This window comes from Pseudophryne corroboree, chromosome 11 (assembly GCF_028390025.1).
Source record: "Pseudophryne corroboree isolate aPseCor3 chromosome 11, aPseCor3.hap2, whole genome shotgun sequence".
Lineage (NCBI taxonomy): Eukaryota > Metazoa > Chordata > Amphibia > Anura > Myobatrachidae > Pseudophryne > Pseudophryne corroboree.
This window is the reverse complement of record NC_086454.1, coordinates 77,161,154-77,187,147: the sequence shown is the minus strand read 5'-3', so window position 1 is coordinate 77,187,147 and position 25,994 is coordinate 77,161,154. Positions and strand designations below refer to the sequence as shown.

General features: G+C 47.3%; 1 protein-coding gene across 7 annotated transcripts in view; it reads left to right on the top strand.

The window, feature by feature from the left end:
- Window positions 1-25,994, top strand: part of MPPED2 (metallophosphoesterase domain containing 2) — a 340,523-nt gene that overhangs the window by 116,814 nt on the left and 197,715 nt on the right. For all 7 annotated transcript variants that reach the window (XM_063944428.1, XM_063944431.1, XM_063944429.1 and 4 more), the window contains exon 3: window positions 8,442-8,623. In XM_063944428.1, the coding sequence (XP_063800498.1) occupies window positions 8,442-8,623 (182 nt within the window). The remainder of the gene's footprint in view (window positions 1-8,441; window positions 8,624-25,994) is intronic.

Here is a 25,994-nt window from a genome sequence, read left to right as displayed (position 1 = left end):
TTATAGTATATAGTCCTTATTCAGGTTGGATCGCAAAAGTTGCAAATCACAATCTGGCCGATTATCGAACGACTGCCCATGCGCAACATTTGCATTGTATGTGCGCGCCCGCATATATCGATTATTTTTGCAAGCGCATTTTGCTTTGACGCAGTCGCATTTTGATTGACAGGAAGCCAACGTTTAGGTGAGGGAACATGGTGTTTTGTGGGTGTGTTTATAAAAACGCAGGCGTGGCAAGGCGTTTTTCGGGTGGGTGTCTGACGTCAGCGATGTCCACTTCCAGCGTTTTGCCTATGCCGAATTGTGGACAACCTTGCCTGCCGTAGATGGAAAAACTCTTTGATGTTCCGGTATTGCGATCAGAACACACATTTTGATGCATTTGCAATTTTGGCAATGACATTTTTTCTCTATTTCTGGGCAGCAACTATTTGAATGCAGCAACTGCTTCTTAGCAAGATTAGTGATCCAAACTATATAGGGTGCTTAGTCAGTACTTCTTAAATCAAAAATACTTGTCCATCTTGTACTTATTTGAAACCTTAAACCAGATGACCCGTCTCCTCCGCAGTGAATAGGAGATGAGGGTAAACTAGTAAACAGGTAGTTCACATGCAGCAGCCCCCTCCCCCCTCCTCCTCCTCCTCCTCCTCCTTCTCCTTCTCCTTCTCCTTCTCCTTCTCCTTCTCCTTCTCCTTCTCCTTCTCCTTCTCCTTCTCCTTCTCCTTCTCCTTCTCCTTCTCCTTCTCCTTCTCCTTCTCCTCCTTCTCCTCCTCCTCCTCCTCCTCCTCCTCCTCCTCCTCCTCCTCCTCCTCCTTCTCATAGTCGTCGTCGTCCTCCTTCTCATAGTCGTCGTCCTCCTTCTCAGTCGTCGTCCTCCTTCTCAGTCGTCGTCCTCCTTCTCGTCGTCGTCCTCCTTCTCGTCGTCGTCCTCCTCCTACTCATAGTTGTCGTCCTCCTTCTCATAGTCGTCGTCCTCCTTCTCATAGTCGTCGTCCTCCTTCTCATAGTCGTCGTCCTCCTTCTCATAGTCGTCGTCCTCCTTCTCATAGTCGTCGTCCTCCTTCTCATAGTCGTCGTCCTCCTTCTCATAGTCGTCGTCCTCCTTCTCATAGTCGTCGTCCTCCTTCTCATAGTCGTCGTCCTCCTTCTCATAGTCGTCCTTCTCCTCCTCCTACTCATAGTTGTCCTCCTCCTCCTACTCATAGTAGTCGTCCTCCTCCTCCTCATAGTCGTCCTCCTCCTCCTCATAGTCGTCCTCCTTCTCATAGTCGTCGTCGTCCTCCTTCTCATAGTCGTCGTCCTCCTTCTCATAGTCGTCGTCCTCCTTCTCATAGTCGTCCTTCTCGTAGTCGTCCTCCTTCTCGTAGTCGTCCTCCTTCTCAGTCGTCGTCCTCCTTCTCATAGTCGTCGTCCTCCTTCTCATAGTCGTCGTCCTCCTTCTCATAGTCGTCGTCCTCCTTCTCATAGTCGTCGTCCTCCTTCTCATAGTCGTCGTCCTCCTTCTCATAGTCGTCGTCCTCCTTCTCATAGTCGTCGTCCTCCTTCTCATAGTCGTCGTCCTCCTTCTCATAGTCGTCGTCCTCCTTCTCATAGTCGTCGTCCTCCTTCTCATAGTCGTCGTCGTCGTACTCCTTCTCATAGTCGTCCTCCTTCTCATAGTCGTCCTCCTTCTCATAGTCGTCCTCCTTCTCATAGTCGTCCTTCTCCTCCTCCTACTCATAGTTGTCGTCGTCCTCCTCCTACTCATAGTCGTCGTCGTCGTCCTCCTCATAGTCGTCGTCCTCCTTCTCATAGTCGTCGTCCTCCTTCTCATAGTCGTCGTCCTCCTTCTCATAGTCGTCGTCCTCCTTCTCATAGTCGTCGTCCTCCTTCTCATAGTCGTCGTCCTCCTTCTCATAGTCGTCGTCCTCCTTCTCATAGTCGTCGTCCTCCTTCTCATAGTCGTCGTCCTCCTTCTCATAGTCGTCGTCCTCCTTCTCATAGTCGTCGTCCTCCTCCTCCTTCTCATAGTCGTCGTCCTCCTCCTCCTTCTCATAGTCGTCGTCCTCCTCCTCCTTCTCATAGTCGTCGTCCTCCTCCTCCTTCTCATAGTCGTCGTCCTCCTCCTCCTTCTCATAGTCGTCGTCCTCCTCCTCCTTCTCATAGTCGTCGTCCTCCTCCTCCTTCTCATAGTCGTCGTCGTCCTCCTCCTCCTTCTCATAGTCGTCGTCGTCCTCCTCCTCCTCCTACTCATAGTCGTCGTCCTCCTCCTCCTTCTTCTCATAGTCGTCCTCCTCATAGTCGTCGTCCTCATCATCCTGCCTTTTTTTCTTCTAAGTAAATTAAATACACTTTTAGTTTAATCAGCAAGCCTAAGCACCTAGTGGCTGTATTACTATCAAAGAATTACAATTTACTGCTTGAATCCTTCTATTCTGTTACTAGATTAGACCGGCTTCTTTTATTCTATGTTCCGGGTTTCCTCGACTGATCACACAATGATGTTAATTATGTGGTCGGAGCATTATATGTGTAGATATGAGATAACTCTGGAAACATTGAGGCTTGAAAGACTTAAATGCTCCTATATCTTTACCTTCCATAAACATACTTAACCCTCTGCCATAATAGGCAGCAGCACATCTGCTGGGAAATGCTTCCATTAGTGCTGGAACACGCTGCACACTTGTGTTCTAGCTGTAATGAAATGTAACTGCCGGTATTTAGTTTAAAGCTCTGAACTATTGATCACACAGGAATTTTTCTATTGATTGCATTTGGGCCTAATGAGCCACAACAGCCACGCTTATCTCCATCCAAGCAGCTTCTGTACATTCACGGAGGTCCTCTCCTTAATTATCACAAGTTGTACGTTTTTGGAAATGTCTTCTGTAATGGGTGATGGATTCATATCCTTTCCCCCTGATCACATGGACTCATTTTACGTGATCACCCTTTACGAAGTAAGACGCGTGTATCTTCCATGTTATGTTGTATAGAAAATTAAATGTATGTTTAATGGTCCCTCATCTAATTTATGATCTTCTGTTAATACATTTTGAATAAGACGGATATACAGGTATGTCCTTTTCCTTTTGCCAGATCCAGGGGAATTTGGCCGCAGAATGTGCATCTTACTAACGCAACTGAAAGCAACAAACTAGATTTCTAGAATACACAGCCACATGGCTTGCTTCATTTGTCCAAAACTGTGTAAGAAAGGCTCTGATACGAGCAACCGCGCCTTAACCTTACGCCAAGTTCTGTTGTACTCCATCTGCAACTTTGTACATGTGTAAAACCTATCCCTGTGCGGTTAGTCCTTCGTACACTGTGAGTGGTTTTTTTGCCATGTTTGTGATGCGACTGCGATGCAAAAATATATAGACATAAATACAGAGCCTTAGTAACGTCATATGGTATAAAAACACCCAGCATATGTGGACATATTTGTATCATACTTGCTTACTCTCCCGGAAAAGCCGGGAGGCTCCCGAAAATTGGGTGGCACTCTCGGGCCCCCCGGGGAAGTGGGCAAGTCTCCCGGAATGCTGCTCACCCCCCGCCGCATCACCCCCGCTCACCTCATCCCCAGGCTTCCCTCGACTACGCGGCAACCTGCCAGACAGAAGGGGGTGGGGTGATTACGCTATTCGTGCTAAATCGCGTCATTGTAGCCCCGCCCTCCACTTTACAATGCCAGTAATGTAGGCATTGTAAAGTAGGGGGAGGGGCTACAATTACGTGTTCGCATCACCACACCCCCATTCTGCCTCCTCCACGCCCCCTGCTTTGTGACCTGGCTGCTCCTTGCTGGAGGGAGCAGCTTAGATGTAGGCAAGTATGATTTGTATCTTAAATCTCTCTGCTTAATACTACTACACAGATAACTGCAAACGACATGGTTTTCATCCTAACCTTGCGCTCTATTGGCTTAATTCAAGGTTGATTGCTAAACAACATTTTCCTCTAATGGGCAAAACCATGTGCGCTGCAAGTGGGGCAGATGTAACATGTGCAGAGAGAGTTAGATTTGGGTGGGTTATATTGTTTCTGTGCAGGGTAAATACTGGCTGCTTTATTTTTACACTACAATTTAGATTTCAGTTTGAACACACCCCACCCGAATCTAACTCGCTCTGCACATGTTACATCTGCCTCCCCTGCACTGCACATGGTTTTGCCCATTAGAGGAAAATTTTGTTTTGCGGTCAACCTTGAATTAGGTCCTATATGGTCAATCTAATTAGGTGTGTGTTTGCTTCAGGAAACTAGCAGATTTCGCACACCTGAGAATTCTACAATCCAATTAAAAAATGTCTGTTCGCCTTACTCGCAGCAGGGATGTATGAATTTTATGCAATATGCGATGTGGGATAAGTGCATGAAAAAGTGGGGAGACCTTCCTGGCCCCCAGAAAACAAAGTGACAGTTTCACTTGCGGAATCATATAGAAGGATGTTAGTGTGCAGAAAGAAAATACTGGACACGTATATGAAAGGTGTCAAATGGCTGATTTTGTGTGTGTGTGTGTGTGTGTGTGTGGGGGGGGGGGGGTTCTCAACACAGTATGAATTTATCTTTCGTATTGGTCCACGGTTATCTTGACTAGTTTCCTGCGCCTAGGCACAACATGACTTATTAGCATAAACTCTTCATCTATTGTTTTCAGCTGCAATACAATACAGAGAACAATACAGCAGGGGATTAAGTCCGACTGGCCAGTCTCAGTTAATCCTATTAAAGGTCAAGATAAATGTGGACCCATCTGTACACCTTTATACACATAGGGTGGTATCCAATTAGCCCCAATACTCCGCGTTTATCAGGGATTGTGAGCATAATCCCCGACAACCAGCCCTCAGAGCCATAATAACACACGGGTCATGGAACTTTTCCCGGACCCCATGTGTTATCGGCCAAAGTCTGTGTACATTAAACTATCCTTTTTTTATGCATTTTCTCAGTGCATGTGAATGAGCCCGAGATGTATTTTTATAATGAAAAACGAAACCAGGCCCTGGTCATGTGTTGGTAAATTCCATTTCCGGTTGGTTTGCTGTCCTGCTGCTGCGCACTTATCACCTGCTAGGACAACAACGGGATCTGGATGATGTGTCAATAGTAAATAGGTCGACACCATATGACAATGGTCGACACGGCAAAAAAAAAAATCTCATACTTTTTGGGGGATTTCCCCCCCCCTTCTTACTTTACCATCCACGTGGACACCAGTTGGGGTGACCTGTGCTGAGCACAGCGACCATGCCTACCTTTTCATGTGTCGACCTTTCCCGTGTCGACCTTTTGTCAAGGTCGACCTAATAACTGTCCACCTTTTGTATAAACGCCTGCAATCCACAGCATGAGCTAGATGTGAAGGAGTTGGCTGTTTGTGTATTTTATGTTTTTCCAGCTTTTATTGTTGTTGCATAGAACTGGAATGAATGGCGTCTGTATGTACAAATGTGTAGTACAGGTTGAGTATCACATATCCAAATATTCCGAAATACGGAATATTCCGAAATACAGACTTTTTTGAGTGAGACTGAGATAGTGAAACCTTTGTTTGTTGATGGCTCAATGTACACAAACTTTGTTTAATACACAAAGTTATTAAAAATATTGTATTAAATGACCTTCAGGCTGTGTGTATAAGGTGTATATGTAACATAAATGCATTCTGTGCTTAGATTTAGGTCCCATCACCATGATATCTCATTATGGTATGCAATTATTCCAAAATACGGAAAAATCCCATATCCAAAATACCTCTGGTTCCAAGCATTTTGGATAAGGGATACTCAACCTGTATTCTATACTGCGGTGGTTAGGGGTATATTTATGGTCTGTGCCAAACCCATTTCCCTAACATACTATAGCAGATGTCTTTTTGCTGTATATGTTTAATGTACAGAGCTGAGACGTTTTTTTCTTTTCTGCAATGAAATGTGATCCTGGCTTCTGTGTCCTGTAATCACTGGCTCCGCTTGCATTCAGCACTAGACTGAGAGACGTTTCTGTGCGTTGCAGCAGACACAAGTCGGGCACGGTAGATTAAAAAGAGTTTAATGAAGTCCTGCTTACAGTGTGTGAACACAGGCATAATTATTCCTTTCTGTCCTTTACATTATATATACAGATCCAATTACCTTTTACCTGCTGCTTCTAGGAATGACTGGTAATCTGAATCTACAGGGGGGATAGCCTGTAGAACGGTTGGTTGAAGGTACCGTGTGAGCAGACGCTTTGCTAGTTTTCCATCGCATCCAGTAGAAGTGCGCAAGATAGAAAAATGTGACGTTTGACTGTCAATCTAGGGGAAGATTTACTTAAGGACCCTACACACTTGATGATAATGATAATAGATATGAATGATATAAAAAAATTAACAAATTGTTTATATCGTTAGTGTGTATGCATGAACGATGCGCGGCCCCGCAGTCGTTCATCGTTGATCGGTCATCGTCCAAATCTGCCATCGATATCGTCCAGTGTGTAGGCAAAAATGCTGATGAAAAAAAAATCGACCAACGTTGGTCGTTAAGATCTCTAAAGTTGCCCAGTGCGTAGGGTCCTTTAAGCTTTGGTGTGTCATAAAATGGAGAGAGCTAAAGTACCAGCCGATCAGCTCCATGTACCAGCTCCAACTACCATGTTACAGGCTGTGTTTGAAAAATAAATTCTTAGCTGATTGGTTGATAGTTTATCACTCTTCATTTTATCACACTCCAAAGCTTAGTACATCTGCCCCATAGATCTGTAATGTGCAGTCTGACGTCGCAGTGATTCCTGGTGGCTCATCGATTCATTTATCCCGCCCCAGTCAGGCGTAAATCCATTAAATCTAAGTTGTGCTTTTTTGTATTAAACAACACTTAAGAATTCAATTAACCCCTTCATTCCAAAGCAGAGTTATATCAGAACCCAGAGCAATTAAAATTGAACAACTCTGCTTGACCTTGAACTAACTAGCTATCATAAAGAGTATGGAAAGGATGCTGAAATAAAATACAGCACATGAAATCATAATAGCAGCAGGGCATCTACAATCCTGTAACTTGCAGTATACTCCAAAGGTGAATGACATTCTATTGTTCTCGTACACAACACCTGTAACTGTAACGTCTGTCTCCTGCTTCAGTGCTTGCACTTAGAAGGTGTGTGTGTCTAGGCACCCTGGGGTGCCACGGGGTGTTTGCAGGGGTGCCCTGGGTTGGTAGTTCAGGACAATTCTAATTATTTATGATCAGTATAATAGGCAAAACCAGTGCTTGTGGCCTCCAGTCATGAAATATGTGGACAAACACAAGCAAATCCTGTCCCTCACCACATAATACCCCTTTCACACCACCTGAGGCGGGTTGCACCCGGGAGCCTGACACGGGTGCTTCCCGCCTCGGGCCCCTCACTAGTCGGTATATTGCCGGGTTGGTGACATCGGCATTGGCGCAGCGGGACTGGCGCTTACAGATAACATGATCTCCAAGTGCCGACCGTCCACACAGAGTTCAACCCCTGCTCGCTACCCGACTGGGTTCTTTCAGACCCCACAGCAACACGGGTTATGCGCGCTCATGTGCAGTAACCCGTGTTTAAAAGCTGGCGGTCTAAAAGGGGTATTACTGAATCTAAAGATAAACATTTTACTTCATTAAATATTTTTTTCTGAATTACTGCATTAGGCGTGCCGTGAAAAAAAAACTTCTGACACTCTAAGACAGTGTTTTTCAACCACTGTGCCTTGGCACACTAGTGTGCCCTGAGCAGTCTCCAGGTGTGCCGCCATAGAAGCAGAGCCAGGCCTGTCAGTGTTTTGCCGCTACTGAGGCCCTGGAACGATCAATACTGGTGGGTTTAGTGGTTGCAGAGCCAGTTCTAATTTTGGGCCTTGGGCAGTGTTGGGCTCTTCTGGCTTTCTCAGATGTGGCTCAGATGTGACCTATGGAGAAGCTGCGACATGACATCCTAGGACACACAACTGCACCATGCATCACCATTATATGTGAATGTGCCTGGGCAATATTTAAATCTTGTTCAGTGTGCCGCGAGCTGTAAAAGGCTGAAAATCTCTGCTCTAAGGCGCCGTGATTCAAAAATGTTTGGGAACCACTGGCCTACAGTGTTGTTGGAATGTAATGTATTTGTCATTATGTGAACTTTCTACACCTTCCAGTCGTGCAGCAATTCATAAGACAATTAGTTAAACCTTGTTTATAAAATAATATAAAAGGCTTTTTCCATTTATATGGGGATTGTTATACTTTTACAATGATACATGTACTTCCTGTATATGGTTAGTTGTGGGAAGTATTGTTACGTTGTATTCATAATGAATTGTCCTGTTTATGATGCATTTTCCTGCATATGTTGTGTTGCGATCTCTTTCCGCTCCCTATGTCTGCTCCATTCCCATCTTCCAAGTTCTAACACTCCTCTAATTCTCTCTCCTCCAGGGTAGACCCAATCCCTTATGACACTCCGAAACCAGCTGGCCACACGCGTTTTGTCTGCGTCTCTGACACGCACTCCAGGACAGATGGCATCCAGATGCCATACGGAGACATCCTCCTGCACACGGGTGACTTCACCGAGCTGGGCCTGCCTTCTGAGGTTAAGAAGTTTAATGACTGGTTAGGTAAGGTTCTGTTGCTGCTCAGTGACCCCAATTAACCCGTTTGTGGTCATCTTACTCATTGTCTCATAATTGAATGTTAGCACTTGACTTCTGCTTCCAGCACTGATTAATGCGCAGCTGAAGATGAATTGAGAGGGAAAAGCGTTGGTTGTACTTTATCTTCTTTTTGTTTATGCTAAAGCAAACATTCGAATCCTCTTTTGTCATCTCTCTTTATTGTTTGTTTCACCATTTAACATATCGTTAATAGGGGCTTGGTACTTTTAGATTGCCACTTTTCTCTTCCATATTGTGTCCATGCATGACCTATAGAGACACGCATATGTGTGTGTGATTATCTATCTATCTATCTGTATCTCCCTCTCTCTCCCTCTCTCTCCCTCTCCTCTCTCTCTCTCTCTCTCTCTCTCTCTCTCTCTCTCTCTCTCTCTCTCTCTCTCTCTCTCTCTCTCTCTCTCTCTCTCTCTCTCTCTCTCTCATATATTTTCAATGTCCAACAAGCAGCGGCAGTCAGACTAGGCGCAGCAGATGATGACGAGAGAACTGTTTTAATCCATCACTAAAAGTGCAACCACTTTTCTCTGACGTCCTAAGTGGATGCTGGGACTCCGTAAGGACCATGGGGAATAGCGGCTCCGCAGGAGACTGGGCACAACTAAAGAAAGCTTTAGGACTACCTGGTGTGCACTGGCTCCTCCCACTATGACCCTCCTCCAGACCTCAGTTAGATTCTTGTGCCCGGCTGAGCTGGAAGCACACTAGGGGCTCTCCTGAGCTCCTAGAAAGAAAGTATATTTAGGTTTTTTATTTTACAGTGAGATCTGCTGGCAACAGACTCACTGCAGCGAGTGACTAAGGGGAGAAGAAGCGAACCTACCTAACAGGTGGTAGTTTGGGCTTCTTAGGCTACTGGACACCATTAGCTCCAGAGGGATCGACCGCAGGACCCGACCTTGGTGTTCGTTCCCGGAGCCGCGCCGCCGGCCCCCTTACAGAGCCAGAAGCCAGAAGTGTTCCGGAAAATCGGCGGCAGAAGACTTCTGTCTTCAGCAAGGTAGCGCACAGCACTGCAGCTGTGCGCCATTGCTCCTCATGCACACCTCACACTCCGGTCACTGATGGGTGCAGGGCGCTGGGGGGGGGCGCCCTGAGGGCAATATAAGACACCTTGGCTGGCAAATAATCACAATATATAGTCCCAGGGCTATATATGTGATAAATTACCACTGCCAGAATCCATAAAAAAGCGGGAGAAAAGTCCGCCGAAAAAGGGGCGGGGCTATCTCCCTCAGTACACTGGTGCCATTTTTTCTTCACAGTGCAGCTGGAAGACAGCTCCCCGGGCTCTCCCCTGTAGTTTTCAGGCTCAAAGGGTTAAAAAGAGAGGGGGGGCACTAAATTTAGGCGCAATATGTGTATACAAGCAGCTATTGGGGGAAAAATCACTCAGTTATAGTGTTAATCCCTGCATTATATAGCGCTCTGGTGTGTGCTGGCATACTCTCTCTGTCTCCCCAAAGGACTTTGTGGGGTCCTGTCCTCAGTCAGAGCATTCCCTGTGTGTGCGGTGTGTCGGTACGGCTGTGTCGACATGTTGGATGAGGAAGGTTACGTGGAGGCGGAGCAGAGGCCGATAAATGGGAAGTCGCCCCCTGTGGGGCCGACACCAGAGTGGATGGATAGGTGGAAGGTATTAACCGACATTGTCAACTCCTTACATAAAAGGCTGGATGACGTAACAGCTGTGGGATAGCCGGCTTCTCAGCACGCGTCTGCCCAGGCGTCTCAAAGGCCATCAGCGTTACCTCAGATGGCAGACACAGATGTCGACACGAAGTCTGACTCCAGTGTCGACGAGGTTGAGATATATACACAATCCACTAGGAACATCCGTTACATGATCTCGGCAATAAAAAAATGTGTTACACATTTCTGACATGAACCCAAGTACCACATAAAAGGGGTTTTATTTTTGGGGAGAAAAAGCAGCCAGTGTTTTGTTCCCCCATCAGATGAGTGAATGAAGTGTGTAAAGGAGCGTGGGTTCCCCCGATAAGAAACTGGTAATTTCTAAAAAGTTACTGATGGCGTACCCTTTCCCGCCAGAGGATAGGTCACGTTGGGAGATATCCCCTAGGGTGGATAAGGCGCTCACACGTTTGTCAAAAAAGGTGGCACTGCCGTCTTAGGATACGGCCACCTTGAAGGAGCCTGCTGATAAAAAGCAGGAGGCTATCCTGAAGTCTGTATATACACACTCAGGTTCTATACTGAGACCTGCAATTGCCTCAGCATAAATAGTGCTGCTGCAGCGTGGTCTGATACCCTGTCAGATAATATTAATACCCTAGACAGGGATAATATTTTGCTAACATAGAGCATATTAAAGACGTCGTCTTATATATGAAGGATGCACAGAGGGATATTTGCCGGCTGGCATCCAGAATTAATGCAATGTCAATTCTGCCAGGAGGGTATTAGAAACCCGGCAGTGGACAGGTGATGCTGCCTTTAAAAGGCACATGGAGATTCTGCCTTATAAGGGTGAGGAATTGTTTGGGGATGGTCTCTGGGACCTCGTATCCACAGCAACAGCTGGGAAGAAATTTTTTTACCTCAGGTTTCCTCACAGCCTAAGAAAGCACCGTATTTTCAGGTACAGTCCTTTCGGCTTCAGAAAAGCAAGCGGGTCAAAGGCGCTTCCTTTCTGCACAGAGACAAGGGAAGAAGGAAAATGCTGCACCAGACAGCCAGTTCCCAGGATCAAAAATCTTCCCCCGCTTCCTCTGAGTCCACCGCATGACGCTGGGGCTCCACAGGTGGAGACAGGTGCGGTGGGGGGCGCGTCTCGGGAACTTCAGGGACCAGTGGGCTTGCCCACAGGTGGATCCCTAGGTTCTGCAAATAGTATCACAGGGATACAGGCTGGAGTTCGAGGCGACTCCCCCTCGCCGTTACCTCACATCAGCCTTGCCTGCTGCCCTCGGAGAAAGGTAGTACTGGCGGCAATCCACAAGCTGTACTTCCAGCAGGTGAAATCAAGGTACCCCTCCTTCAACAAGGCCGGGGTTACTATTCCAAAATGTTGTGGTACCGAAACCAGACGGTTCGGTGAGACCCATTCTAAAATTGAAAGCCTTGAACACTTATATACGAAGTTTCAAGTTCAAAATGGAATCGCTCAGGGCGATTATTGCAAGCCTGGAGAATTTCATGGTATCACTGGACATCAAGGATGCTTACCTGCATGTCCCTATTTACCCTCTTCACCAGGAGTACCTCAAAATTGTGGTACAGGATTGTCATTACCAATTCCAGACGTTGCCGTTGGTCTATCCCCGGCACCGAGGTATTTACCAAGGTAATGGCCGAAATAATTATCCCGTACTTGGACGATCTCCTTATAAAGGCGAGGTCCAGGGAGCAGTTGTTCGTCGGAGTAGCACTATCTCGGGAAGTGCTACAACAGCACGGCTGGATTCTGAATATTCCAAAGTCGCAGCTGGTTCCTACGACGCGTCTACTGTTCCTGGGTATGGTTCTGGACACAGAACAGGATAAAAAGGGTTTCACCCGGAGGAGAAGTCCAAGGAGTTGTCGTCTCTAGACAGAGACCTCCTAATACAAATACAGGTGTCGGTGCATCAATGCACGCGAGCCCTGGGAAAGATGGTAGCTTCTTTCGCCAGGTCCCATGCAAGGATTTTCCAGTGGGATCTGTTGGACAAGTGGTCCGGGTCGCATCTTCAGATGCATCGGCGGATAACCCTGTCTCCAAGGGCCAGGGTGTCGCTGTTGTGGTGGCTGCAGAGTGCTCATCTTCTAGGGGGCCGCAGATTCGGCATACAGGACTGGGTCCTGGTGACCACGGATGCCAGCCTTCGAGGCTGGGGGGCAGTCACACAGGGAAGAAACTTCCAAGGCTATGGAAAAGTCAGGAGACTTCCCTACACATAAATATTCTGGAACTAAGGGCCATTTACAATGCCCTAAGTCAGGCTAGACCCCTGCTTCAACACCGGCCGGTGCTGATCCAGTCAGACAACATCACGGCGGTCGCTCATGTAAACCGACAGGGCGGCACAAGAAGCAGGATGGCGATGGCAGAAGCCACAAGGATTCTCCGATGGGCGGAAAATCATGTGTTAGCACTGTCAGCAGTGTTCATTCCCGGAGTGGACAACTGAGAAGCAGACTTTCTCAGAAGACACGACCTCCACCCGGGAGAGTGGGGACTTCATCCAGAAGTCTTCCAAATGATGGTACACCGTTGGGAAAGGCCACAGGTGGCATGATGGCGTCCCGCCTCAACAAAAAGCTACAAAGATATTGCGCCAGGTCAAGGGACCCTCAGGCGATAGCTGTGGACGCTCTGGTAACACCGTGGGTGTACCAGTCGGTGTATGTGTTCCCTTCTCTGCCTCTCTTACTCAGGGTAATGAGAATAATAAGAAGGAGAGGAGTAAGAACTATACTCATTGTTCCTGGTCGGCCAAGAAGAGCTTGGTAACCCAGAACTCCAAGAAATGATCTCAGAGGACCCATGGCCTCTGCTGCTCAGACAGGACCTGCTGCAGCAGGGGGCCTGTCTGTTCCAAAACGTACCGCGGCTGCGTTTGACGGCATGGCGGTTGAACGCCGGATCCTGAAGGAAAAGGGCATTCTGGAGGAAGTTATCCCTACGCTATTTAAAGCTAGGAAAGAAGTGAACGCAAACCATTATCACCGCATATGGCGGAAATATGTTGCGTGCTCTGAGGCCAGGAAGGCCCCAAAGGAGAAATTTCAGCTAGGTCGATTTCTGCACTTCCTACAGTCAGGGGTGACTATGGGCCTAAAATTGGGTTCCATTAAGGTCCAGATTTCGGCTCTATCGATTTTCTTCCAAAATAGAACTGGCTTCGCTGCCTGAAGTTCAGACTTTTGATAAGGGAGTGCTGCATAGTCAGCCCCCGTTTGTGCCTCCAGTGGCACCTTGGGATCTCAACATGGTGTTGGATTTCCTGAAGTTGCATTGGGTTGAGCCACTTAAATCCGTGGAGCTATAATACCTCACGTGGAAAGTGGTCATGCTGTGGGCCTTGGCGTCGGCCAAGCGTGTATCAGAATTGGCGGCTTTGTCATACAAAAGCCCTTATCTGTATTTTATATGGATAAGGCGGAATTGAGGACTCATTCCCAATTCCTTCCTAAGGTGGTATCAGTTTTTCATGTGAACCAACCTATTGTGGTGCCTGCGGCTACTTGGGACTTGGAGGATTCCAAGTTACTGGACGTAGTCAGGGCCCTGAAAAGTATATGTTTCCAGGACAGCTGGAGTCAGGAAAACTGACTCGCTATTTCTCCTGTATGCACCCAACAAGCTGGGTGCTCCTGCTTCTAAGCAGACTATTGCTCGCTGGATCTGTAGCACGATTCAACTTGCACATTCTGCGGCTGGACTGCCGCACCCTAAATCTGTAAAAGCCCATTCCACGAGGAAAGTGGGCTCTTCTTGGGCGGCTGCCCGAGGGGTCTCGGCTTTACAACTTTGCCGAGCTGTTACTTGGTCGGGTTAAAACATTTTTGTAAGAGTCTACAAGTTTGATACCCTGGCTGAGGAGGACCTAGAGTTTGCTCATTCGGTGCTGCAGAGTCATCCGCACTCTCCCGCCCGTTTGGGAGCTTTGGTATAATCCCCATGGTCCTTACGGAGTCCCAGCATCCACTTAGGACGTCAGAGAAAATAAGATTTTACTCACCAGTAAATCTATTTCTCGTAGTCCGTAGTGGATGCTGGGCGCCCATCCCAAGTGCGGATAATCTGCAATACTTGTTTATAGTTATTGCCTAACTAAAGGGTTATTGTTGAGCCATCTGTTGAGAGGCTCAGTTATATTTCATACTGTTAACTGGGTTTAGTATCACGAGTTATACGGTGTGATTGGTGTGGCTGGTATGAGTCTTACCCGGGATTCAAAATCCTTCCTTATTGTGTCAGCTCTTCCGGGCACAGTATCCTAACTGAGGTCTGGAGGAGAGTCACAGTGGGAGGAGCCAGTGCACACCATGTAGTCCTAAAGCTTTCTTTAGTTGTGCCCAGTCTCCTGCGGAGCCGCTATTCCCCATGGTCCTTACGGAGTCCCAGCATCCACTACGGACTACGAGAAATAGATTTACCGGTGAGTAAAATCTTATTTTGGTCGCACTTCTGGTGATGGATCAAAACACCGTTTTTTCGTCATCACCTAGTCTCTGACTGCCGCTGCTTGTTGGACATTGCTATATATATTTATAGTTCCAGAGGGCACCGGAGCATGCTGAAGTAAGCCGGGTGAATGCCGATTCTTCCATTGCATATATATGTGTGTGTGTGTATGTGTGTGACATGGTCTCTCATTGTAATGTGTGTGTTTTCATTGTAGCTGTAAATGCATGCAAGCTCTATGTGAGCACTCCCCCCCCCCCCCCCCCCCCCCCATGTCATGCTGCTTTACCCAATTAATGTTGAGCTGTACATCAGTACAGTACTGCGTACATCAGTCTTTAATATCATGACAACCTCACTCTAATACATAGAGTTGCAGGTGATCCTGTGCTGTGTCCTCACATGCATTGCTGGATGACACATGTGCCGGAGGCATCTACTCATACCAGACGCCTCCTGCTGCATTACCGTCTCTGTACAACACTGCTGCATCCAAGTAGCAGCAATGCTCTTCCAACCACATCTGAATCATGGGACTGGTGCAGTATGATTTACCGGCGGCCGGCGGCATACCCTCCAACATTTTACACATGAAAACCAGTACAAATTAGGAAATGGGGCGTGGCCACGGATAAAGGGCCCTTTCCTATACTTTCAGTGTTAATTTGGAGAGTCAAAAATCAGTACAAAGCACCTTTTGGCAGGTACAGACCATAAAAAAAGGTACAGTTGGAGGGTATGTGTCAGTGTACCGAGAGCGGCATCCCGGCCACCAGTATGCCGGCAGCGGGGCAATCGCTAGAAAGCCCCTTGTGAACTTGCTGCGCTCGCCACGCTGCAGGTACGGTGGCTCGCTAAGCTCGCCACAGGTTATATTCTACCTCTATGGGTGTCGTGGACACCCACAGAGGGAGAATAGCCTGTGTCACCGGTATTCCGGTGTCTGCATTTCACCTCTTGTCGGGATTCCGGCATCTGTATTGTGATCGCCGAGGGATCCCGACTGGCGGTCCTTTAACCGCTTCCCGCTTCATCCATGTCAGACTCCTGTTAAATAATCCTTGGAAAATTGAAGAGAAGCCTATAAATGTGTTGGGTTTGCGGGTATTGCCTCTAACCTAACACTGCTAATTGTACTCTGTTGCAGGCTGCTCTACCGGGATGTCGTCAGGATGCCGGCGGTCGGTATCCCGGTGGTCAGAATACAGACACCGGGATCCAGACCGTCAGAATTACGCAAGCGCTGCCACAAATAGTCCCACTCCTGGGTGTCCATGAAACCCATGGGGTGGGAATAAGGGGCGCGCAAAGGGGCTTCATTGCGCGCAAAGGGGCTTCATTGCGCTCGCCCCGCTGCCGGTATCCTGACACTCAGGATCCCGGTGTCTGTATTCTGACCGCCGGGATCCTGTACCCAACCCACTCTACCTACTAAGCTTTCTTGTATGCTCTAGAAGTGATTGCTTGATAATGTCAATGGGTTTTATTAGTTTATTGCATCCTTAGATTCACTCGTCTGATACTGTGAAAGACAAACCTACATATTAGACTGCATGTGTACAGGAAATGTTTTTAGAGGTCTGGATGTATTTTAACGGTCTAATGAGCAACTCAAGAATGATTATTAGGGTATTTTATAATCTAGCACAAGGACTACCATCTAAGAAATAGTGTAGTCTACTTTGTGGCAGCACCTAATATATGTTTGCACATATGATCCAATAGCTCACACCAAAAATATTGAAGTAGGAGATGTGTCCCAATATCTCCACGCTTTAAGCATAGAATAATAGTACATAAACACAACATACACAGTACTAGTTTATATGTAGCAGCTATGGGTACGGATACATGTTTACTTACAGTCCGTTTTGAGCTTAGTCCGTTTGGATGACTATGGCTGCATCTTGCCAGTTATGCAGAACAGTTCTTTTATCAATTCTTAAAAACCTTAATTGTTTGTCTACAGGAAGTTCCCCCATGTGTGGGCATGCGTTGATGGCTCATTGGCTTGCTATAATTTTTGTAGGATGTTGTCAGGATCCCGACGGTCACAATGATGACTGATAAAGGCGTTGAGGGTTAGTATTACTTTTAGGGTTAGGCACTAGGGAGAGGGTTAGGTTGCGGGGGTATTGGTAAGGGTTAGGCTGCTGAAAAGGATGGTTGGGGTTTGGCTGCGGGAGGGGAGGGATAGGGTTAGGCTGCTGAAGGGGATGGTTAGGGTTAGGCTGAGGAGGGGGTGGGGTTAAGATTATTGTTAGAATACTCGTCAGGGTCTGTTGTCATTATGACCACCTGGATCTTGTCTGCCGGCCTTTCGTACCCAACCCAATTTTCACAGTGTTTCTTAAAGTCTGACCCCTCTGACCTCTTATACTGAACATATGGTCAGTATTTGGAGTGTTCCACTGGTTAGGTTCAGCTGTTTAGTCTGGGGAAACCCCTTTCTTTGGTGTTTTATCACTGGGAAACTGTGTTTGGTGCTGTTATGTTGAAGGTTAAGTTGCTGGTAATACTTGATTGGTAATGGTTCATTTGTATCTTGAGACAACTTTGTGAACCAACCAGTTCAGGCATGGATGGAACTCCCAGAAACAATAGTCAGTTGCCATCGGGCTCCATGCCTGAAGGGGGCACCTCCTCCATTGTTCCCCATTCCGTGTCTTTCCTGCTGTTAGAGGAGCCACCGAATGGAGTGGCGATCATCGTTAGTGGTGCTCCCCCACGTGACCTGGACTCAGTGCTCTTGTTACGGATGTCTCGTAACATCCAACTGCGACCCTGAGTGTGAATGAGTAGCTGGGAGACAGTGCGATGTGTGGGCGTGCAGAGTGGAGGGCGGTGCGGCTGTCAGCCAGTCACTGTGAGTGATGGGAGTCGGGACAGGAGAGTGCAGCAGATACAATAACGGTCTAGTAAGCAAGCCTTATGGGGGCGGGGGGGGGGGGTGTGTGTTATGTACTAGGGTGTGCATTCCATATACCTCATCACTTTTGAAGACTTGAGGGATATATCTTAAGAGAATGTATTTGTGTCTTTACGATATATCAGATACACTACCCAGTTCTACAAAACTAAAATGATATACAGGTTCAGTATCCCTTATCCAAAATTCGAAATCACACATTTTTGGTTCCCCTACTGAGAAAATGACATATATGTATATTATATATGTATATATATAAAAAATAAAATATATAATATATATGTAATTATCTTAGTAGGGGACCCAAAAATGTGGGATTTTGGATAAGGTATACTCAACCTGTATATCAATATTTGGTTGCACTGGAATAGTATCTAATCTATCATAAAGATGTTATTACATTATCTTTACACTATCTTGCTCTTTAATTATATCATGAGATAGTACAACTGATAGAGGAGAAAGAAGTGCGTGTCTGGAGACATACTGAGGGGCTGGAGCTGCAGAAACATGGGGAATGAAGATGGAGAGATACAAGGATGGGGGATGAGGCGGGAGAGAATTGGGGGGAAGTGGCTGAAGAGTATCTAAAGCTGGCAGGATATTGCCCCCTCAGTAACTGTGCTGACAGGGTGAGTTTGGGTTGGGAGCACCACTGACTACTTCATCTCCAGGTGTATGGTATGGACTTACACCCCTGAGTTCTGGTGCTACAACTGCTTGTGTGTGGTTCTGGTTGCAGTTCTGTTGTTCCCTGCTCATCTGACTGGTTGTCTGGGTGTTGCCAAGATTATTTGTGTTTAAACTTTGAACATAGAAACATAGAATTTGGTAGCAGAGAAGAACGAACTACTTGGCCCATCTAGTCTGACCCTTTTTTTACCATATTTTTATCTTAAACCTTATTTGATCCTCATTTCTTTGTAAGGATATCCTTATGTCTACCCCATGCATGTTTAAATTGCTCTACTGTCTTAGCCTCTACCACCTCTGATGGCAGGCTATTCCACTTGTCCACTACCATTTCTGTGAAGTAATTTTTCCTCATATTTCCCCTGAACCCTCCCCCCTCTAGTCTCAGTGCATGTCTTCGTGTCCTGTTGCTTCTCTTCATTTGAAGAATGTTTCCCTCCCGGATTTTGTTAAAACCCTTGATATATTTGAAAGTTTCTATCATGTCCCTTCTCTGCTTCATACTATACACATTGAGATTTTTTTTAGTCTTTCTGGGTATGTTTTGTGATGTAGACCATGCACCATTTTAGTTGCCCTTCTTTACAGTCTCTATTGTATTAATATCCTTTTGAAGATATGGCCTCGAGAATTGAACACAGTATTCTAGATGAGGCCGTACCAATGACCTATAAAGTGGCATTATTACTTCTTTCTTTCTATTTCGTCCTAGAGGATGTTGGGCACTCTCAAAAGACCATGGGGTATAGACTGGATCCGCAGGAGACATGGGCACTTTAAGACTTTCAAAGGGGCGTGACCTGGCTCCTCCCTCTATATCCCTCCCCAGACTCAGTTTTAGAAATGTGCCCGGACGAGACACAGGGCACACCCGGGGAGCTCTTAGAGTTTCTCTGAAAAGACTTAATGTTAGGTTTTTTATTTTGGGGAGATCTGCTGGCTACAGACTCCCTGCTTCGTGGGAAAGAGGGGAGAGCAGTCTAGACCCACTTCTAATGAGTTTCAGGGCTCTGCTGCTGCTGACAGGATGCCTTCAGCTCCTGAGGGGTGATGAACGCCGGGCTCTCCTGGATGCTCTCTCCCACAGTTTGCCGTCCCCCCTCTTCAGCCAGAAGTCAGAAGACAGGTGAGTATTGAGGAAAAGACATCTTCTTCAAAAAGACGGCATATAAGAGGTACCGCACAGCGGCTTGCTCAGTGCGCGCCAGGCTCCCGTTCAGGTCACACCGCTGGGTGCTGGGGGGGGGGGGGGGGGGGAGCGGGGAGCCCTGGGGAGCTTGTTACCTCTATAAACTGGCTGTCAATGATATTCAGTGCCCAGGCACTGTCCGCAATACCCCTGCCAGGATAAATATATAAAATTATGCGGGACGAAGCGCGCCATGTTGGGGGCGGGGCTTCTTCCTCACTGCTCACTGGTGCCATTTTCCTCCTCAGTGAAGTTGCTGGTCCTTCCTCACCCGCAGCAAGTACCAGGGGGCTCAAAACAGAAGGGGGGGGCATATTTATTTATAATAAGTAAAGCGCAGCAGCTCCGGGACATTTATTAGTGTGGTCAGACCTGCTTATTTGGCGCTGGGGTGTGAGCTGGCTATTTCCCTTTGTGTTCCCTCACAGGCTTGGGGTGTGTGCTGTCTCTGCGTAGTCGACATGTCGGAGGCAGATTATCCTTCTTCGGGGGAGAATTTATCAGGGACACCGAATGTTTTGGGGGTGGCCCTGTCGGCACCGCCGACTGCAGATTGGTTAACTACATTGAATGCCTTGCATGCTAGTGTCACGTCATTAAATCAAAAATTTGATCAGTCTGAATCTCAATCCCAGGTGTGGAAAAGATCAGTGGAGGACGCTTTATTACAAATGCAAGACCCTGCGGGGTCGCACAAGCGTAGTTTTGACCAGTTAGTTGACACGGGTACCGACACGGACTCGGAGGCCGATGTCTATTATGCTGATTCTAGGTTGGACCCTAAATTGGCTAAGAGTATTCAGTATATGATTGTTGCTGTCAAAGATATTTTGAATATTAATGAGGACCCTATTACACCTGAAACCAGGGTCCTTATTTACAAGGAAAAGAAGCGCTCTGTTAACGTTCCTCCTTGTTTCGAACTGAACGCTCTCTTTGATAGCATTAGGAACAACCCAGATGATAAATTTCTGATTCCTAAAAGGATCAGGGTGGCATACCCCTTTCCCGAGTCTGATAGGGATACCTGGGAAAATCCCCCCACAGTAGACAAAGCCCTGGCGCGTTTGTCAAAACAGGTAGCCCTCCCTGCAGCCCAATCGACGGCCCTTAAGGAGCCGGCGGACCGTAAGCAGGAGGCTACCCTAAAGGCTATTTTCACTACTACAGGGACGCTGCTCAGGCCTCTTATTGCGTCTGCGTGGGTCAGTAGTGCTATTGAAAAGTGGGCAGACACTTTGTCTTCTGATTGGGTTACTCTGGATAGAGGTAACATCCAGGTAACGCTTGGTTATATCAGAGATGCAGCTGCATACTTGAAAGAGGGTGCAAGGGATGCTGGCCTGCTAGGTGCTAAGGCGAATGCTATGTCCGTTGCGGCTAGGCGAGCGCTCTGGTCTCACCAGTGGAATGCTGATGCTGATTCCAAGAGAAATATGGAGTCTCTTACTTTTAAGGGAGGTGAACTTTTCGGTGACGGTCTTACTGATTTAGTATCGCCAGCTACCGCGGGTAAATCTACCTTTTTACCTTCTGTTCCTACGCAACAGAAGAAACCGCCACATTATCAAATGCAGTCCTTTCGGCCCAACAAGTATAGAAGAGTCCGAGGAAACTTCTTCCTGGCTACCACAGGTAGAGGAAGAGGCAAGAGGGTACCCGCATCCTCGGGTTCTCAGGAGCAGAAGTCTTCCCCGGCTTCTGCCAAATCCTCCGCATGACGCCAGGTCTCCCTTACAGGGGCCCGCACCGGTGGGGGCACGCCTAAAGCTTTTCAGTCAGGTCTGGGTTTGCTCGGGTCTAGACCCTTGGGTATTGAGTATTGTGTCCCAAGGGTACAAACTGGAGTTTCAAGACGTTCCCCCTCACTGTTTTTTCAGATCAGCCATACCAGCTTCGCTTCCGGACAGGGCTCTGGTCTGCGGTGCAGTACAAAACTTGTGTCAAAATCAGGTTATGGTCCCGGTACCCCTGGCACAGCAGGGGCAGGGGTTTTATTCAAGCCTGTTTGGTCTATCCACGGCTCCGAGGATTTTCACCAAAGTAATGGTAGAAATAATGGTTCTCCTGCACAAGCAAGGGGTTACAATTATCCCATACTTGGACGATCTCCTGATAAAGGCAAGGTCCAAGGACAAATTGTTGCAGGACATTGCACTATCCCTGTCAATTCTACAACAGCACGACTGGCTCCTGAACTTGCCGAAATCACAGTTAATCCCGACAACCCGGTTGGCGTTTTTGGGCATGATACTGGACACGGTCCAACAGAGTGTTCCTCCCCATGGAGAAAGCTCAGCAAATTCAGAGTCTGGTAAAACTCTTGCTAAAACCGAAAACGGTCTCCATTCATCAATGCATTCAATTGCTGGGAAAAATGGTGGCGGCATATGAGGCCCTCCAGTTTGGGAGGTTCCATGCCAGAGTGTTCCAGTGGGACCTGTTGGACAAATGGTCCGGATCCCACCTTCATATGCACCGGAGGATAATTCTATCTCCCAACACCAGAGTCTCGCTTCTGTGGTGGCTCCACAGCTCTCACCTCCTTGCGGGACGCGGTTCGGGATCCAGGACTGGATCCTGGTACCGACGGATGCAAGTCCCTGAGGTTGGGGGGCAGTCACTCTGGGGGTGAGCTTCCAAGGAAGATGGTCAAGTCCGGAAACGCATCTTCACATAAACGTTCTGGAACTGAGAGCCATTTACAACGGCCTCCTACAAGCGGAACATCTTCTTCGGAACCGGCCGATTCTGATCCAGTCGGACAATGTCACGGCAGTGGCTTACATCAACCGCCAAGGTGGCACGAGAAGCAGAGCACCAATGGCAGAAGCCACGAAAATTCTTCGTTGGGCGGAAAAACATACAAGCGCTCTGTCGGCAATATTCATTCCGGGAGTGGACAACTGGGAAGCAGACTTCCTCATCAGACACGACCTTCATCCAGGAGAGTGGAGCCTCCATCAGGAGGTCTTCGCACTGATAACTGTTCGATGGGGGGTTCCCCATATAGACATGATGGCGTCTCGCCTCAACAGAAAACTTCTGAGGTATTGTTCCAGGTCCAGGGACCCTCAGGCGGAGGCAGTGGATGCGCTGACAACACCCTGGGTGTTTCCGTCGGTGTACATTTTCCCTCCGCTTCCTCTCATCCCAAAGGTGTTGAGACTTCTAAAAAGAACAAACATTTCAGCGCTCCTTGTAGCCCCAGATTGGCCAAGGAGAACGGCCTGGCCTCTTCCTCTTCGCGAGGACCTGCTGTGGCAGGGGCCGTTCGTCCACCAAGACTTACAGCGGCTACATTTGACGGCATTTCGGTTGAATGCCAGATTTTAGCCCGGAAGGGTATTCCCAGTGAAGTCCTACCTACTCTTATTCTTGCCAGGAAGGCTGTGACGTCAAAGCACTATCACCGTATTTGGAGGAAATATATTTCCTGGTGCGAGTCCAAGAGGGCTCCAGTGGAGAAATTTGACCTTGGACGTTTTCTCCATTTTCTACAGAATGGAGTGGATGCGGGCCTTAAATTAGGCTCCATTAAAGTGCAGATTTCTGCCTTGTCCATTTTCTTTCAGAAACAATTGGCCTCACTCCCTGAAGTGCAGACCTTTTGTGAAAGGGGTGTTGCACATCCAACCTCCTTTTGCGCCCCCTGTGGCACCTTGGGACCTTAACATCGTATTATCGTTCCTTCAGTCACATTGGTGTGAACCTTTGCGTAAAGTGGAGTTAAAATTCCTCACTTGGAAAGTTGTCATTTTGTTGGCGTTGGCATCCGCAAGGCAGGTGTCGGAGTTGGCGGCCTTGTCTCACATGAGCCCTTATTTAATTTTCCATGAAGATAGAGCAGAGTTGCGAACTCGGCAACAATTTCTGCCAAAGGTGGTTTCCTCTTTTCATATCAACCAACCTATTGTGGTGCCAGTGGCTACTGGCGCTTTGGCTGAGAATAAGTCTCTGGATGTGGTCAGAGCTTTAAAGATTTATTTAGCCAGGAAGGCTCCATTGAGGAAAACAGAGTCTCTGTTTATTTTGTATGCTCCCAATAAGATTGGGGTTCCTGCTTTCAAGCAGACCATTACCCACTGGATATGTCAGACGATTCAGCAGGCTCATTCAACGGCAGGCTTGCCGTTGCCGAAATCAGTGAAGACCCATTCCACTTGGAAGGTGGGTTCGTCCTGGGCGGCTGCCCGGAATGTCTCGGCATTGCAACTTTGCCGAGCTGCTACTTGGTCGGGGTCGAACACGTTTGCTAAATTCTACAAGTTTGATACCTTGGCCGATGAAGACCTTAAATTTGGTCAATCGGTGCTGCAGAGTCATCCGCACTCTCCCGCCCGCTATTGAGCTTTGGTATAAACCCCATGGTCTTTTGAGAGTGCCCAACATCCTCTAGGACGAAATAGAAAATAGGATTTTAAATACCTACCGGTAAATCCTTTTCTATGAGTCCGTAGAGGATGTTGGGCGTCCGTCCCAGTGCGTACTGTATCTGCAGTTTAGTTCTGGTTACACACAGGTTGTGTTTTTGTTTTTTTCTTCAGCTTGTTGCTGAGGTTTTGTCCATGTCCGTTGACATGTGTTCAGTTATCTGCCATGTTATACGGCATGCTTATGGCGTGAGCTGGTGTTGGCTCACCTTGTTTGTTAAGTCCTTTCCTCGTAATGTCCGTCTCACCGGGCACAGTTCCAAACTGAGTCTGGGGAGGGATATAGAGGGAGGAGCCAGGTCACGCCCCTTTGAAAGTCTTAAAGTTCCCATGTCTCCAGCGGATCCCGTCTATACCCCATGGTCTTTTGAGAGTGCCCAACATCCTCTACGGACTCATAGAAAAGGATTTACCAGTAGGTATTTAAAATCCTATTTTCTGCTGCCGATTCCTCTCCCTATGCAACCAAGCATCTGACTAGCCTTCCTCATTGCTTTGTTACATTGCTTACCTGCCTTTAAGTCACCAGAAATAGTGACTCCTAGATCCCTTTCCTCCTCAGTAGTTTCCAGTATAGTGCCATTAATACTATATTTAGTCTTAGGATTTGTGAGACCCAAGTACTTGATTTAGCATTCTTTGGCATTACACTGTAATTGCCACAGGAAGTGGAATGTTCGGTACATGGTACTCGCTCCTTCCATGTACTATGGTTATCTCTAAGCACCGTTCCATAGGTATTGTGTGGTTACCTCTAGGGCTTAGTCCTTGTAGGGGGTAGATGATTACCTTCAGAGATTGGTTCCTTCAGGTGATGCAGTCTGTACCTCTCTGAGTTGTGGGAAGATTATGTCAGGGGCATGTAGGATGGTTGCCATCAAATATGTCTCTTCTCCAGATTGTTTGGGTTATTTCTGTGTAATATCATGGACTTCCAATTCTATCCGTCTTTGCACAGTTACATTACTGTTGTGTTTCTGTGGTTTATGTTTGTGTTATTGATTCTGCTGGGGTCAGACCCGTGTATTTGTGCCCTTGTTTTTGTGTTTGACTCTACCCTAGTCACGTCATTCTTGAGGGCCATACTGACGGGGAGATTTCCCCAGAGATGTGTGCTGAGCGGTCTAGCACAGATCGCTCAGCACACATCTCTCCCACCGCTCAGCACAGCGCAATGTGCTGAACGAGGTGCGGATGGACACAGGGTTCGCTCATTTTACCCAGCGGTGAAATGAGCGAACCTGCTAGATTGTGCCTGCATGCAGGCCAATCTAGCACCGGCGATAGCGATGCGCGGGACCACGCATCGCTGTCGCCCCTACACACGGAGCCATGTTCTAAGCAATCTAGTCGCATTGCTCAGAAATGAACTAAACATCGCTCCGTATGTACCCCCTTTACGTACTGTATATGTTGTAATGTCTTTGCCGGCCCGCAGAAATCTATGTTGGCATTTGGCTGGATCCTACACTATATTCTCTAGACCAGATAAATCTAATCTATATTGGTTTTGCATAAAACTTTCCAGACTGCACAGAGAATGACCTTTGTGGTCACTTAGTGACTGAAAAGGTCTGCGAGATAATTTATTTGCATTGTTTTCATATGAACATGTCCCTTGGGCCTTGTAAATCTGCAGTCACTTGACCTTGGTGATTGTTAAATGCTTTAAACACGGTTAGTTTAAATAATTGTTTTCATTTGATCTGTTGTGACCTGAAAGCAAGAGAACACGTCTTTACTGAGCTGGGATCATCTTACAGTTCACTTCTCCCCAAGCCGCAGTTTCATACTCCTGTTTTTATGTGTGTGCTTAGTTATATTATTAGACCGAAGTACCGCTGACTTCCTGGATAAACTGATGTTTATAGAAGAGTTTCCTTTGACTAAAATAGTCACGAAATTGTAACACTGAAGATGTAAAATATTCATGTCAGTTA